The sequence below is a fragment of the Pelodiscus sinensis genome, chromosome 3 (assembly GCF_052426305.1).
Source record: "Pelodiscus sinensis isolate ZL-2025 chromosome 3, ASM5242630v1, whole genome shotgun sequence".
Lineage (NCBI taxonomy): Eukaryota > Metazoa > Chordata > Testudines > Trionychidae > Pelodiscus > Pelodiscus sinensis.
Window position 1 is genome coordinate 160,501,103 of NC_143054.1, and position 15,320 is coordinate 160,516,422.

At 39.6% G+C, this 15,320-nt stretch overlaps 1 protein-coding gene across 6 annotated transcripts in view; it reads right to left on the minus strand.

Annotated features, from left to right (window-relative positions):
- CDC42BPA (CDC42 binding protein kinase alpha) overlaps positions 1-15,320 on the minus strand; it is a 333,045-nt gene that overhangs the window by 181,226 nt on the left and 136,499 nt on the right. For all 6 annotated transcript variants that reach the window (XM_075925322.2, XM_014570971.3, XM_006118059.4 and 3 more), the window contains exons 4-5: positions 14,139-14,234; positions 9,232-9,380 (exon numbers count right to left, since the gene is read on the minus strand). In XM_075925322.2, the coding sequence (XP_075781437.2) occupies positions 9,232-9,380; positions 14,139-14,234 (245 nt within the window). The remainder of the gene's footprint in view (positions 1-9,231; positions 9,381-14,138; positions 14,235-15,320) is intronic.

Sequence of the window (15,320 nt, forward strand, 5' to 3'; positions counted from 1 at the left end):
CCTTTGAGCCTTTGTAGGAACGGCCAAAGGAATGTTGTGGGCCTCATCAACAGAGGAATGTTTTGAGGCTTGATCGATCCTCATCGTCCAAAACCAGTATTGGGGAGTGCCGTACTGATGAAGCTGGGGAGACTAACTCTCCTACCGGTGTCTTATGTGGAACTGAACTGCGGTGATCCGTTGGTGCCATACTTGGTTTCTTAAGAGCTTGCGGTGCTGCCTCCGGTACCGCAGTGTGCCTGTCACTCGGCACCGTAGTCATTCGGTACCCCGGTGTCGATTGAGCTGTCGGTGCCGTCGACTGAAGCAGTGCCAGCCTCGGTGCTGTATCATGCCTCCCATGCTGTTGCACCGTCGGTGCCGAGGTCCTCGGATCCGGCACCTGCGTAGGCGGCCGCCTGTGAGTCGGAGGAGCCGCATTCTTCCCCATAGCCTTAATAGCCCTTGAAGGTGCGGGCACCGAAGAGGAGCACAACAAAGGCTTATGCTTCTCCAATTTTTCTTTCGTGGGCTGATGGCCCATTCCAGAGGTGCCTGGGTGGTCACCCTCACTGATTTTAGACAGAGGGGCCACAGCCAGGGATCGTGCCGGGGAGGCTTTCTTCCCTTTCTTCATGGTCAACTCCCTCGGCGGTGACGACCTCCGCTTGCGCTCCATAGAGGAGTCCCCTTGAGCTGCTTCAGAAGGCTGCAGAGCCTTATCAAAGAGGATGAGCATGAGCCTTATGTCTCTGTCCCTATGTGTCCTGGCCGTTAATTTCAAACAGTGGGCACACTTGCTCGGTATATGGGACTCTCCCAAACAGCATATACATGCGTCATGGCCATCGGACGCTGGCATGAGGTCCTTACACTGGGAACATTTCTTAAACCCCGGTGAACCAGGCATTTTGATTCAACCGAATTAAAATAGTAATAATAAACTAGAACTTAGTAAAAATAACAGTAACACTGACTGACTACGTTTAACTTTTTTTTTTGTTTTAACTAATGAATAACTAACTAACAATAACCTGAAGAAAAACTAATGACAATTTGAATTTTTCAATTGAAAGGAGCTGCCTCTGAGGAGAGACAACGGAGCTCCGTCAGCAACCTAGGACGGTTGAGAGGAACTGGCGGAGGAGGGGCCGGACCGCGCAACGGGAGAAATGGCGTGAATGGCGCGCAGCGGCTGCTGCGCATGCGCGGTCCAGCTGACTACAGCTACGAAAAGCATCCGATCAGTGGCGCCGGGACGAGCCCGACACCGAGAGTGGAGCACCCATGGGGATCACTTGAAGAAGAATCCTCAATTCTTTTTTGAGCTGAGGACACGCAGCACCTTTTGGAAGCTGAAATTTAACTGAAGACTTACAATTAAGCAAATTGCAATGCTTCCCTAAAGCAGGCCCCCAGGAAGGAAATCACTTCTGAAAGACAAAGACCTTCTGAGACACTGTTTTGAAAAACCACAAAAACTCCAGGTAGGTGTCATGCAGATTACATTTAGAAGTATAAATTGGAAGTTGATGGATGTTAGTACCACAACCTCATAACTGAATGAACTGAGTCTTCAGGATATAGTTGAGCTAAAACAATGCAAAAGGAAATTCAAAGAGACAGCCATCAGGCCATGCTTTAGGAAAAACAATGTTGACTTAATATGTCAGATGCATACAAAACATCTTAGGCTTTTATTTCCAAAGATGTACTTGTGGCAATAACAGCCATCTTTTGTATGTAGCTTGTCTAGCCTAAGCCTTATAAAGACTACATACAAGCTGGTTGGTGATACAGGAAATATTCCTGCATATGATCTAGCTCTAGCTACTTTTGAAATTTGTGCTCAAAGATGAGGAACCAAACAATAAAAAAATGTTTAGTCTTAGCCCCAAATTTTGGGTTTGTATGCATAAACAGTTTTTAATGACTTTACCACAGTCAAATAGAGGCATTTGAAAACACAATTAATGTTGAATTTCTGTTCAATCAACTGAAGTGTTGGAAATCTAGACAGACATGCTATAAATCTATAAGCTACTTTTCTTTTTACAGAATGGCTTAGTTGTTAGTAATGTAGCATAGTGTTCCTCTTTCGGGATTTAAACCACTTAGTAAATATTAATGAACTGATCAACTCTCTTTATATTATTCTTTTAGCATTATCATATTTACTTCTGAGAAAAGTAAGCTTATTGACAGAGTTTAAATTACTCACTCACAGGCAAATTGGAAGTCACTAGAAGATTTGAAAACAGAACCCCAAAATAGTCATCTTCTCGTATCACTAAGCAACACAGTTCCTTCAGAATTATCTTGTTTTGCTATTAGACAAATAACAACTTAAAAGCCTTTTCTCATTTATCCTGGAAACCAAAACTGTGGTTTTATAGTTAAATGAAAGATTTTTTTGTTCAAAAACTCACATTTAAGATGTCACACTCTTCAATGGAAGAGTCCCATTGGGTACATTGAGAAAGCACTCAGTGTAGTCAATGGAATGAATATACATGATGATTCAAGTGCTGAATTGGGACCTAGGGATAATAGCTGTTCTTCAAAGGGAATTTTAACCACCTCCAGGGAAGAACATTTATCTTAAAAAGCAACTTTCACTTCTTGGCAAGTTAACAGAGAAAAAGTCTGAACACATTTCCACATGCTGTATTGTTCTAATATAAATTGTTCAAAACAGCTTGAGCACAGAGGGAAGAAAAGCTCTAGAAATAAAATCAATTCTTATCGCTATTATGGAAATGTCCATTAACTTTATCCATCTACTAAATTGAGTTTCTGCACATTTACCTATATAAAGCAAATGGCTTCTGCAGGCCACCCAGTGAGCATCCATAAATTAGCACAGAAATTTAGGAGAATACACTTGAATTATAGTTTTAACCTGTGCCAATGCTTGGATTAAAATAGGACTCTTTCCATCCTGTGGTGGAATCTCAGATTATGTGATTATAATAATTTATCAAAAAATATAAACTACAAGAAGGGAAAGCACAGTGAAATAAAAACAAACTATTAATAAATTAATGTTACTGTGTAATATTAATGGATAGATTATTTTTCTGTAGGCCCGTATCAAGTGAATAATTCTTTTTTAATATGCAAGACCAGAAACACTCACACATTCCTTAATATTATTCAATGTAAAAAAGCTGCTGTGGTGTGTCAAACACAGGAGAAAGCAGAGATTCATGTCCTTTGGTCTCAGAATGATGATTCATCTCTCTATTCTCCTGCAGGTTCAGAACATAGTTCACAGAATATACAAGAGGTTAGATTACAGCACAGACCTGTCTCTAACTGTAGCAGTCTTCCAATGCAGATAATGAGCATCACCAAAAGTAACATCTATCCTGAAGTGAAATCTTTGATATATATACTCTAGTTTGTTAATTTAAAGAACTCAAATCAACCCATAGTCAATGGCTCAGAATTCATTAAACTAAAAGGCTAGCCTAAAATCTCACATGGAAAAAAAAGACACTAATTCCACGTGCTCATGACATGTCATCCATACTGCAGTAATGAAAACTACCTACCTAATTCAAGACTAAGGCTATGTCTACACTTGCAGAGTTTTTGTGTTGTCAATTTCACGTGTGATAGTGAACCAGTAAAAGAAAAAGAGCGGGTTTGTGTACTCAATTACTTCCACAGGTGTCAGAGTATTAACAACTGTAGCACTTCCATCACTGATGAGAGCAGTGCCCTGAGGGCAGCTATTCCTCAGTGCAGCTCTCTCCCATTTGACAATAGGTCTTGTGTGTGAGGTGTGTGTGTGTGAGATTATGGGGCATCCTGAGTCTCTGCACAGCCTCCTCTCTCCAAACACAGATTAGCTCCATTACCTCAATCCTGCTGCAAGCAGGAGATCCTTTGCTCCATGGAGCAGGCACTGACACCTGGCCAGATTAGTGGGCACCTGCCAAGAAAACAGGAATAGGAGTTTCAAAGTTCCTTGGGCTTCACAGGGATAGGAGTGGATGTCTGTTTAGTCAGCAGCTCTGCTGCTCTGATGGGAGGTAGAGTGGTCACCTAGGCACTGTGGGATATCCTGAAGAGACTAAAAGCTCTAAAACAGCAAAAACAGGTCTTCACTTGCACATCCCTGCAAAAACATCCCTGGTAAGAGATATATGACTCTCCATGGAGGTTATTTTCTTTTTGCAGTGGAACTTCTGAGTTTCACCTCAAAAAGTTAATGACAAGTATGACACTCCCATGGTTTTTGTGCACAAAGGGGACTTTTTCCTGCTTTAAATGGCAAGTGTAGACATTCCTTAAGACAGTTTGACTCTTACCCTCATCTAAATACTTGATGATGTATGGAAGCTGAGCTTTAGAATGCAATGCATATGAAAGGAAATGATTTACTCCTAATTACAGTGGATTAAAATCAAACTAGAATTAATTTAAATTTAGAGGTTTCATCAGAAATATAATGAAAATGCTATGCTTCTTTTCATTTTCTTCTAGCTTCAAAGTGTTTCTGTTACCTACATGGAAAACCGCATACTATACAGGACAGTATAGCTTGCACATAAATGTCACAAGGCAATATTTGACCTTGCCCTACTACCAAAAAAATCATCATTTAATAATGTTTTAAATTAATACATTTGATAGGTAAACACAGTCCTTATATTAGCTCCCAAATAAGTTTTATTTAAGTAAGAGCTGCACAATCAGGTAGGAAGCATATCATGTTCAATTAAAGTTACCGGTAATTCATATCAAGTAATCTTTCCAGAACCAATCATGCAGCTTTAAATCCATTGGTTAAAGCAAAATGCATTAGGGGCCTGCACCAGGAATAAAGCTGATAACTTATGTTTTACTAGAAAATGCAGTTAAATGATCATTAGAATTTATGAGATTGGTAAAACAAATGAGTAATATACTACACAATCTGTTAAAAGGAGGCTCCCCCCAGCACCGGCTCTATGGTGCGCAGAAGGGGGCAGGGGAGGCAGAGATGCGGTGGTCCCAGAGCTGGCTCGAGCCTGGACTGCTCAGTCTTGGCTTGCGCTGGCTAAGGGAACTACCCCTGCTGCAGCTCTGCAGAGCACCTCCCCTTATCGACTATATGATTAGTCAATTACCTGCTCCAAATATGTAAATTTGAACATCTTTTCAGAGGTTTCTTTATTCATATAGAAAGTATATATACATATATTTATGTGTATATATACACATATATTTATGTATATATATATATATATACACATAAGGGGGGAAACAACTGAAGAGAGTTGGCAGTTTTTCAAAAGGACATTATTAAGGGCCCAAAAGCAAACTATTCCACTGCATAGGAAGGAAAGAAAGTATGGCAAGAGACCACTTTGATCTTATCAATAAACTAGAAAAATGCAATCTAGATGGGGCTACTGTGAAGTGGGTGCATAACTGACTGGACAACTGTTCTCAGAGAGTAGTTATTAATGGTTCGCAATCATGCTGGAAGGGGTTCCGCCGGGGTCTGTTTTGGGACTGTTCAATATCTTCATCAATGATTTAGATATTGGCATAGAGAGTTCGCTTATTAAGTTTGCAGAAGATACCAAGCTGGGAGGGATTGCAAGTGCTTTGGAAGATAGTGTTGTAATTGAAAATGATCTGTACAAACTGGAGAAATGGTCTGAGGCAAATAGGATGAAGTGTAATAAAGACAAATGCAAAGTACTCCACTTAGGAAGGAACAATCAGTTTCATACATACAGAATGGGAAGCAACTATCTAAGAAGGAGTATTGCAGAAAGGGATCTAGTGGTCATAGTAGACTACAAGCTAAATATGAGTCAACAGTGTGACTGTTGTAAAAAAAGCAAACATGATTCTGGGATGCATTAACAGGAGTGTTGTGAGCAAGACACGAGAAGTGATAATTCTGCTCTGCTCTGTGCTGATTAGGCCTCAGTTTGAGTACTGAGCACCACATTTTAGTTTAGAAAAGAAAACAGAGGGGATATGATAGCTGTTTTCAAGTATCTAAAAGGGTGTTGCAAGGAAGAGGGAGAAAAATTGTTCTCCTTGGCCGCTGATGATAGGACACAAAGCAATGGGCTTAAGTTGTAGCAAGGGAGGTTTAGGTTGGACATTAGGAAAAACTTCCTGTCAGGTTGATTAAACACTGGAATAATTTGCGTAGGGAGGTTGTGGAATTTCCATCACTGCAGATATTTAAGAGCAGGGTGGAAAGACATCTATCATGGATGATCTAAAAGATGCTCAGTCCTGCAAGGAGGGCAGGGGACTGGACTCGATCTCTCGAGGTCCCTTCCAGTTCTAGTATTCTATGATTCTATGTGTATGCATCTGCAAATATATATAAATATACACATATAGTGCAGATACACACACATATATGTATATACATACATAGATGTATATACATACTAGCTATATAATAGTTAACACAAACCGTTCTCTAGGCTATGTAGCCTTCCAAATAAGTGGTCTGCAGTCCAGCTCAGAAATTGCTGAAGGGCTTACAGCACAGCATCGCAAAACTGAGTTGTTCTGCAATAGTTTATAGTTTCAGAGGCCAAACAGTGCGAAGGTTGCTTGTGTTTCAGATGTTTAAGCTCTCCTGACAGTCCATTTTGGAAGGAGAACAATGGTTTATGTTTAACTGTTGGGTTATTCTGCAGGATAACTATCATGATGATCAACAATATTCTTCAGAAAAAACTACACTCTTTTATAACTAGAATATAAAAGCAATTATTTTCTAAAAGTAGAAAAGCCTGGAACGGCTGAAAGATAAAGATAAAAGGGATGAGGAATAAGTATATAAGAAATATAAGCAATAGGGGAAATGCTCTCAGCACAGAGTATGAGACTGGTTATGATCCATGTGAAAAATCAGTCCTGAAGAAATCGGACACCAAAAAAGCAAGAATAAATAAAACCCCACAGAATTCTGAATCTTGATAGCGAAATAATCTTGAAAGAAAGATGCATTTACTGTTCAAATCCCGTGCACGCTGCCCATCTATCAAAAGTACTGCCACTGCAGATATTACATTATCACTTTCTATTAATATTTGTTCTTTTGCCTTTCCTCTGCCCTCCACTTCCCACAACATGCCCCCCAAAGAGAGTAAGCCAATAGAGTTATTCATTCAGGAAAGAACACTGCTGGCACTTACAAATGTTTTCCTTTCTTCTGCTGTAACAGCTGCAAACATCTCAAAGTAACAGGGAAATGGGTCACATTTCAAAGGCTGATCAGTTAACACTTACTCAAGGCCTTTTTGCATTTTTCATCTTTGCAAAACAGCTTTTTTCCTTATAAACACACTTTGTGTTACTGATATTTGATCTATAAAAACTGTCATTTTTGGACTGACCTTAAAGAGATGATTTATGAATATGTTACAGGCAGCTCCCTGGCAAAGCTGCAAATAATAATAGAGAAGGACTTGGAGTCTAGTTTGAAGTAAGTATGGGTAGGTTAATTTACCCACACACTGATTCCTACAATCATCTCTCTTCAAATCTAGCACTTCTGCTCCTGCAAAACTCCAATAGGATGCCATTTAATTGTGTATCACAAGTTCACATGCAAATCCATTTAACATTGGTGACAAACAATCTGAAGATGTAAATGTCACCTATGTTGAATATTATGTACCACCACTACAGGAATTACAAGATGGTCTTCTGAAAGAAAAATCTTAAATTATTTTTCTGAGAACTGTAGCTACTCTACAGGCTGACTTGTGAGAAATTTAGTAGCCTAGCAAACATGTGAAATGCTTTTCACTGTCATCAAAAAATACAGTAGTCAGCCGGCTCAACAAGTCACACACAAGTTATTTTAAAAAAAATCTAATCAAAAGCCAACTGAAGTCAAAGCCAGTCTGTCCATCAACTTCCATGAGCTTTAGATCAGGTGCAAAATGATCTAAGAACACACCTTCTCAAAGACACACATTTGAAATCACTGAATCCACAAAGATGATAAAATAAGATAATGGGTCTTTTCCTTACAAAGTTTCACAAAAGGCTACTTTCTACATAAATTCAGCCCTTTGACAGAAAAAACAGGTTTTTCTCCTTTGAAAATGGAGTCACAAGACTTCAAACACATTTCACATATATGAGAAATAAGGAACCTGACAAAACCTAATTCCTATGATGCCTAATTCAATGCTTACAAAAGACAAATCAGAACTAAACAACCTAAAATCACAAGGTGCTCCTTGCTAGAACTCCTTCATGAAGAGCAACTTCAAATCAGTCATGAGGATACTTCTTCCTATCAAATGGGTCCCAGTGGCAACCATCTGATCACTTCTGGAGTAGGAAGTCAAGTCAATATGAATGGCCAAATAATCATTAGTATTGCCTATACTCAAAAGGAGTCTTCTTGGGGGAATTTTCAGATGGGCTTATACTGTATATGTAATTTACTGTAATAGAAGCTAATGGAAGTTTTACTATCAATTTCAAAGGGAGCAAAGTTAGCTCAATGTTGAGTCATTTTGGACATCCCTCTCTCTCTCTCTGGGCAGTATCCTATCATTCTAGAATTACCACTGTCATCATTATAAAGCTGTCATTGATGTCACCATGAGCATTGTGTTAAAAGCAATGGCAGGAACAAGCCATTTTTATACATCAAACTAATGCACCACATTTAAATTCAGTTTAAATACTTTCAGTTATTTTCCCAAATAACTTAGTCACTACTACCAGCTATAGATTGCTAGAAATTATGTTCCAAATCCAAAACAAAACTAAAAAAGAAATTAAAATTCCAACACTTTATTTTGTGCTTATATAATTGTTCATACATAGAACTGACTAATCAAGACACATTCCAAACAAAATATCTGATCCAGCAGTGTAACCTATCCACTATGAGTCTGCACAGATATCTGGTGTCCAAGTTAGCAAATCATACTGCTGGATCAGGGTCATATTTTGTGAAACATATATATTTAATAAATAAAAACATGCACACTGATTTAGAATATGCCAAAGACCATGCCCCTGCATATGTTCTTGGGTTTTCAGGAAATATTTTTAAGCAGGTTGAATAAGCCAAGCAACAGTGATCACCATTATAGTCAATATTTGCCAGTTGCTCCATTACAGCAAAATCTTTACCAAATTCTTGCTGGAGTTAATGAGAGTTTTACTGGAGGGTAAGCTAGAACTGCAGGAAATGGTCCATAATGCACAGTGTTAAGGTCATTTCTGTATTTCATTGCTGGATTTCCTTACCTGTGGACGTAGTGTAACTGATGTACAGAATCAATTGCTATCACCATTTCAGCCAAATAAAAACGAGCCATATCTTCAGGTAGCCTGTCCTCAAACTTGCTGAGGAGGGTAAGCAAATCTCCTCCAACATAGTAATCCATAACCAGGTACTATGAGTAAGAGGGAGGGATGAGAGACAAAGGAAAAAAAACCTGTTTACACAATGAATCAAAGATCAATAAAATCCAAGAATAGCCAAGGACTGCGGAATAATTCTTTAGACACCATTGAAAAGCTCTTCATTTCCTTAACTTTTTCTTAAAATGAAGACAAAACATTAAAAGGAGCAGTTTTTAAATAACCTTCATAAATGCACATTTTCAAATAATCGTTGATATTCTTAGTTAACCTGCAAACCATAAAATTGTTTTTAGCAAATCTTTTTTTGGGGGGGGAGCGGTAGAGATTGCATATTTAATCGACAACCAAATAAATTAAACAAGACAGGGAAAATGTCTGCATTCCAGAATCATATAGACAAGATCATGAAGTTAAGATCTCTCAGTTTCTCTTACAGTACAAGCTTTGTTATCCGGCATTCATGTGGAATGGGAGTTGCCGGTTAATCAAAAGTGCTGGTTATTCAAGCTTTACACCCTCTGCTAGCCATAGTTGTAGGATGGGTTAGATAATATCTGATAACTGTACTATATGCAGAAGCACGACACACACAAACTTTACTGCTTTAGTACAAATTTCACAAACTTTTCATGTCTAAAATTTATGCCAGATGGCTACAGGAATTTTTACAGTTAAATGAAAAGGAATTGTATTGCCATCTATGACAGATGCCAGTTAAAGTATTCTGGACAGTAAAGTGCCAGATAACAAAGCCCGTACTGTATGATAAAAAATTTCTTAAAGAGAATGTAGAAGTCTTAAAGTATCAAAAATGTAACTGAAAAAATTGGGATTTTTTTAATTGAAGATGGCAGTTTCTCTGGTTAAATGCAATTTCTTCCTCTCCTCCCCTCTGCCTTTAAATGACTGCAATCAGAAAATAAATGCTTTACTTTAAATCAGTCTTGGAATAGGAAAGGACCAACAGATTCGCTTTGGTTCATAGTACATTCTATGTCCATACGTTGCCGACAGTGTACAGCATGGGACATATCCACACACACAGTGGAAAGCATTACCATATTGTAATTTCAAACCAAAAGAAAAGCAAATTTTGAGTTTACTGATTTAAAGTTAAATAAATGTTTCCCAACAAAACATAAAATATAATTGCAACTGGATGGGATGCTTGTAGATTTTGAAGAGATCATAACCTGATCAGAACCATAACTCTATTTTCCTACCTGATGCAAAGTAAACTCTGAAAATACATTTAAATATATTGTCAAGATGACCTGAAACAAATCAAATAAGCTAAAAACTTTTGAGATTATGAGTACCAGAGAAGAACAACCAAGAAAGTCCTTCAAGGGCTTGGCTACATAGCACCACAGTGAGGACAACAGAGGTGTAAACTATAGTGTTCTACTGTGTTGCACCCTAACTTGTAAACCCTGCTGGTGAAAACAAAAAGATGGATAATTCATGTTGATGGGAGCATCAACACAAACTAGATGCTTTTTCATTCATGCCAGCTAGTTTTACACAAGGCAGTTAGAATGCAACATGTTAGTGAGCTCTACAGTTCATATCTCCATAGTTTTGATTGCTCCCGTTTAGACAAATCTAAGTCTCTGGACTCAGAGATAGCAACTGAAAAGGCAAACTAGAAAAAGAAAAAAAACCCTAATTTTCTGGAATTTCATCAGCAGCTGCACAAATGATTGGCACTGTATCATCGCTGAAGTGTTTCAATCACTGCTGCTGAAAAACTTTTCTATCTGACTCTGGCAGAGCCTGTGCCAGCTCTTGCCAAAGCCCTCGTGAACACTGACTAATGCACAGCTAGAAACCAGAGTGGCTTACATGTGCGTTAGTATTCTTAAAATACATATTAGAAGTGTAAGAATGTGTTTAGACTTAACAGTATGCTTGTAGAATGCTGCATATGTTAATCCTACTTATAATATTTATATTCCCCATGTTATCATGTAATGTTTAAACATTTGCTTTGTAACTATAAAAATGTTTGCTAAGACTATAAATTGCACACAGTGAGGAGAGAAGCATTACCACTTATGAAATGCAAGTTTACCACAAGAAGTGTAATTGCTAAAGATTGCCTATAGATATCAGACAAGCCAGTAGGGACAAAATACTTTGTTGATTGCTTCTCCCATATTGCTGAAGAGGGTATGTGCACAAGTCCTCATCCCATCACAACATGAACACCATGGAAAGGGAATAAAAATGCCCATTAAGCACAAATTTCACAAATCGGTTGTATGGTTACTTCTAATGTTGTCAGCTAAACAGTATAAAGGTCAGCAAACATTGTATGTGCCTCATCATGTTCCATTCTGAGTGAAATAGAGAACTAAAATAATATCATATAAATTTGTTATATAGCAAATCTATACGCTTTTCTACCAAATACATTTCTGAGGAACTATCCCATTCGCACTTAAATTCATTGGTTCTCGTTTGGCAGACCAAACAAGAGTTACCCAAGGAATCCTTCAATCAAATATGATCTTATTCTCTTATTTCAAGTTAGTTCTCTAACATCTAAGTGACAGTACTTTGTATACAGAGATTAGGTGAAGAGGAAAGCATAATCCTAAAAGGACTTGAAATACTATAACCTCCAAATTATGTATTTTTCAAACACTAAAAGAATCTCCTTTGGTTGACATAATCAAATCAGCAAGTGCACACACCAGGTTCAAATGTAATTATTAATTTATTCAGCAAGGCCACTATTTACTTTATAATTTTTACAAAGACAAAATACAAATGCAATGATGAAAAAGAATTCAGTCCACAGAAGCTGTTGAATGTAGGGATGTTAAAAATTGCATTTAATCAACTCATTGACTGGTTGATGGAATTTCCATCAACTAGTCAATTAATAGCTAAGGGGGAAAGTGCAGAGCCACAGTAGGGTTAGCTCCCAGACCTAGAAGCTAACCCTGCTGCGGCCACTAGGCTCTTAATACTTTTAAAAGGCTGAAGCACAGCAGGGGGGACCAGGCGTGAGCTGGGACTGGTGATTCCTGGCTCATGCGCAGCCCTCCACTATCTCTCTCCTCCCCCGGGCTGCGCTTTTGCTTTTTAAATGCATTAAGATCCTGATGGCTCTAAATACATTTAAAAAGTAGAAGTGCAGCATCTGGGACTGGGCACAAGCCGTGAATCAGCTGATTCCCAGCTCACACCTGGTCCCCCGCTATGCCTCTATCTCCTGCGGCCGCCCCTCCCTCTCCCCCTCCCCCTCCCCGCGCGGAGACAGTGCTGGGTGAATTTCAAACCAATAGAATCATTCTAATTCCAAAACTTTATAGCTAACTCTAATTTCATACTCAGAAAAGAATTATCTGTTACAGCAGTGGTCCCCAACCTTTAGAGGCTGGTGGGTACCAAGGGGCGTGGCCGTTCACCTGCCGGGCGCCAGAGGGCGGGGACACATGCACGCCCGGGGGTGCCCCCCCATAACTGTGCTCGGAGGCGGGGGCCCCCCGCAAGTGCCCCGCTCTGGGGCCGGCGCTCCTCCTAAGCGCCGCGTGCCCGGGGCCGGGGCCCCCCCTGCAAACGCCATGCTCCTGGGGCCGGCGCTCCTCCCAAGCGCCGCGCGCCCGGGGCCGCCCCCCCCCCCCCCCGCGGGCACCGTGTTGGGGACCACTGTGTTACAGCTTGAATCTCTTTAGTCCAGCACTCTCTGTTCCGGCAACATCTGTGGTCTGAAATGATTTTAGTTAGCTGAATGTCCACTAATCTTGGGTGTGGCTGAGTTTCCCATGAAGTTTGTTTACACCCACCAGTCCTTGGTCTCAGTGTTCTGTGCTATTATTTAGGTCTAATTTACCCCTAAACAGTGAAAGTATTGGTAATGCTGCTAGACAATATTGACTTCCTGTGGTCTAGCAAATTCTCTCGTTCAGCACCGGTTAGGTCCCCAGGGTGCTGGACTAGAGAGGTTCAACCTGTATTTCATTATGTGAATTTCACTAGGATTATTTTTAAAAGTAAATGGTATGATTATAGAAAGATACAGTAACATAATTTCAAGAGCACTCCCAAAAAAAAGCATAGTCACATGACCTGATACCAACTGATTGCAGAAGCCTGCCCAGTAACTGCAGACTCATACAGGGAACAAAGGAAACTAGTATCTTGAGATATTTGCGTCCAGATCCACTAAACATCCTGACTAGTTTCCATACTATGAAACTCTATACTCAATGGGCTCGTCTACACTGGCCCCTTTTCCGGAAGGGGCATGTAAATTTCTCCTATCGTAGTAGGGAAATCCGCGGGGGATTTAAATATCCCCCGCGGCATTTAAATAAAAATGTCCGCCGCTTTTTTCCGGCTTTTAAAAAAGCCGGAAAAGAGCGTCTACACTGGCCCCGATCCTCCGGAAAAAGCGCCCTTTTCCGGAGGCTCTTATTCCTACTTCAAAGTAGGAATAAGAGCCTCCGGAAAAGGGCGCTTTTTCCGGAGGATCGGGGCCAGTGTAGACGCTCTTTTCCGGCTTTTTTAAAAGCCGGAAAAAAGCGGCGGACATTTTTATTTAAATGCCGCGGGGGATATTTAAATCCCCCGCGGATTTCCCTACTACGATAGGTGAAATTTACATGCCCCTTCCGGAAAAGGGGCCAGTGTAGACGTAGCCAATTATGCATTTGACAAGGTTTTGATGCTTACAGATGTTCAATTTCAAAAACTGAGCACACACACACATTATATCTCAATATCACAGACTAAAGGTCTAAATGACTTTAATAGAGATGTAAAGGAGCACTCACTAAGTAGTTTTCATCCTGGAAGGCATAGTGCAATGTTGTGATCCACTGGTTATCTCCATTCACTAGTACATCCCTCTCTTCTCGAAAACAGGCTGTCTGAAGGGGAAAAAAGGATAATTTAGATACAATAGACATTAGTTTCAAACAAGAAATGTATGTCATGAAATGGCAATCAAATACATTGAATGACAATAGAAGATATATTTATCCCCCTTCAGTAAAAGCTATTTAATTCATACTCCTGATATATTGAGAACATAGGTCCAGAATAGTGATAGAGATGTAGCCGTGTTAGTCTGGTGTAGCTGAAACAAAATACAGGACTATGTAGCACTTTAAAGACTAACAAGATGGTTTATTAGATGATGATCACAAAGAAAAAACAGTTGCTTGTCATTTCAACCAGAAAGGACACTGTCTGAATGACCTGCTAACCTGCATCCTACTTCAGAAGACATTCAAATCTGCACTTGAAAGGGAATCCTCTGAACTGGCATTAATGCTAAAATTCGACACTCTCTGCAGGGGAATTAACAAAGACTCCAATTATCTCACCCATTACAAAGATAGCTACCCCAATTATCACCTCTAATACTATTAACTCACAGACATTTCCCCTTCCCCACCTCTAATATCATTAACTCACTGGCATTCACCTTCCTTCCCCCCTCCCCCCCCCCACCCCACACATCCCCCTTCTGTTCTGTAATGTGATTTGTCCTTTTCATGTGTGTTCATTTTTTTTAAATTGTATCCTTTGGTATATATGGTGGTGACTATTTTCTTCCATTATTTGATCTGAGGAAGTGGGTCTGGCCCACGAAAGCTCATCATCTAATAAACCATCTTGTTAGTCTTTAAAGTGCTACATAGTCCTGTATAGGTCCAGAAGTGTATCCACACTTCCCATCTGCATGGAGTACATTATACTTCCCAGTTATTGTTCTTGGCATGAAGACAAAAAACAAAACCAAGAATTAAAATAAAAATAAAAATCCAGAACTACACTTCTGCTCACTGTCTCCAGATCACAGGTCAAAACCTGCTCTCAAACCTTTTCAAAGGAAGTCAATGAGATTGTATTATAATACTTGAGGACAGAACTAGCCCTACATGGGCACAATTCCTTTCGTGACTGCTACACCTTAAGAATCACATGTGTTTCTGTCATAAATACACATT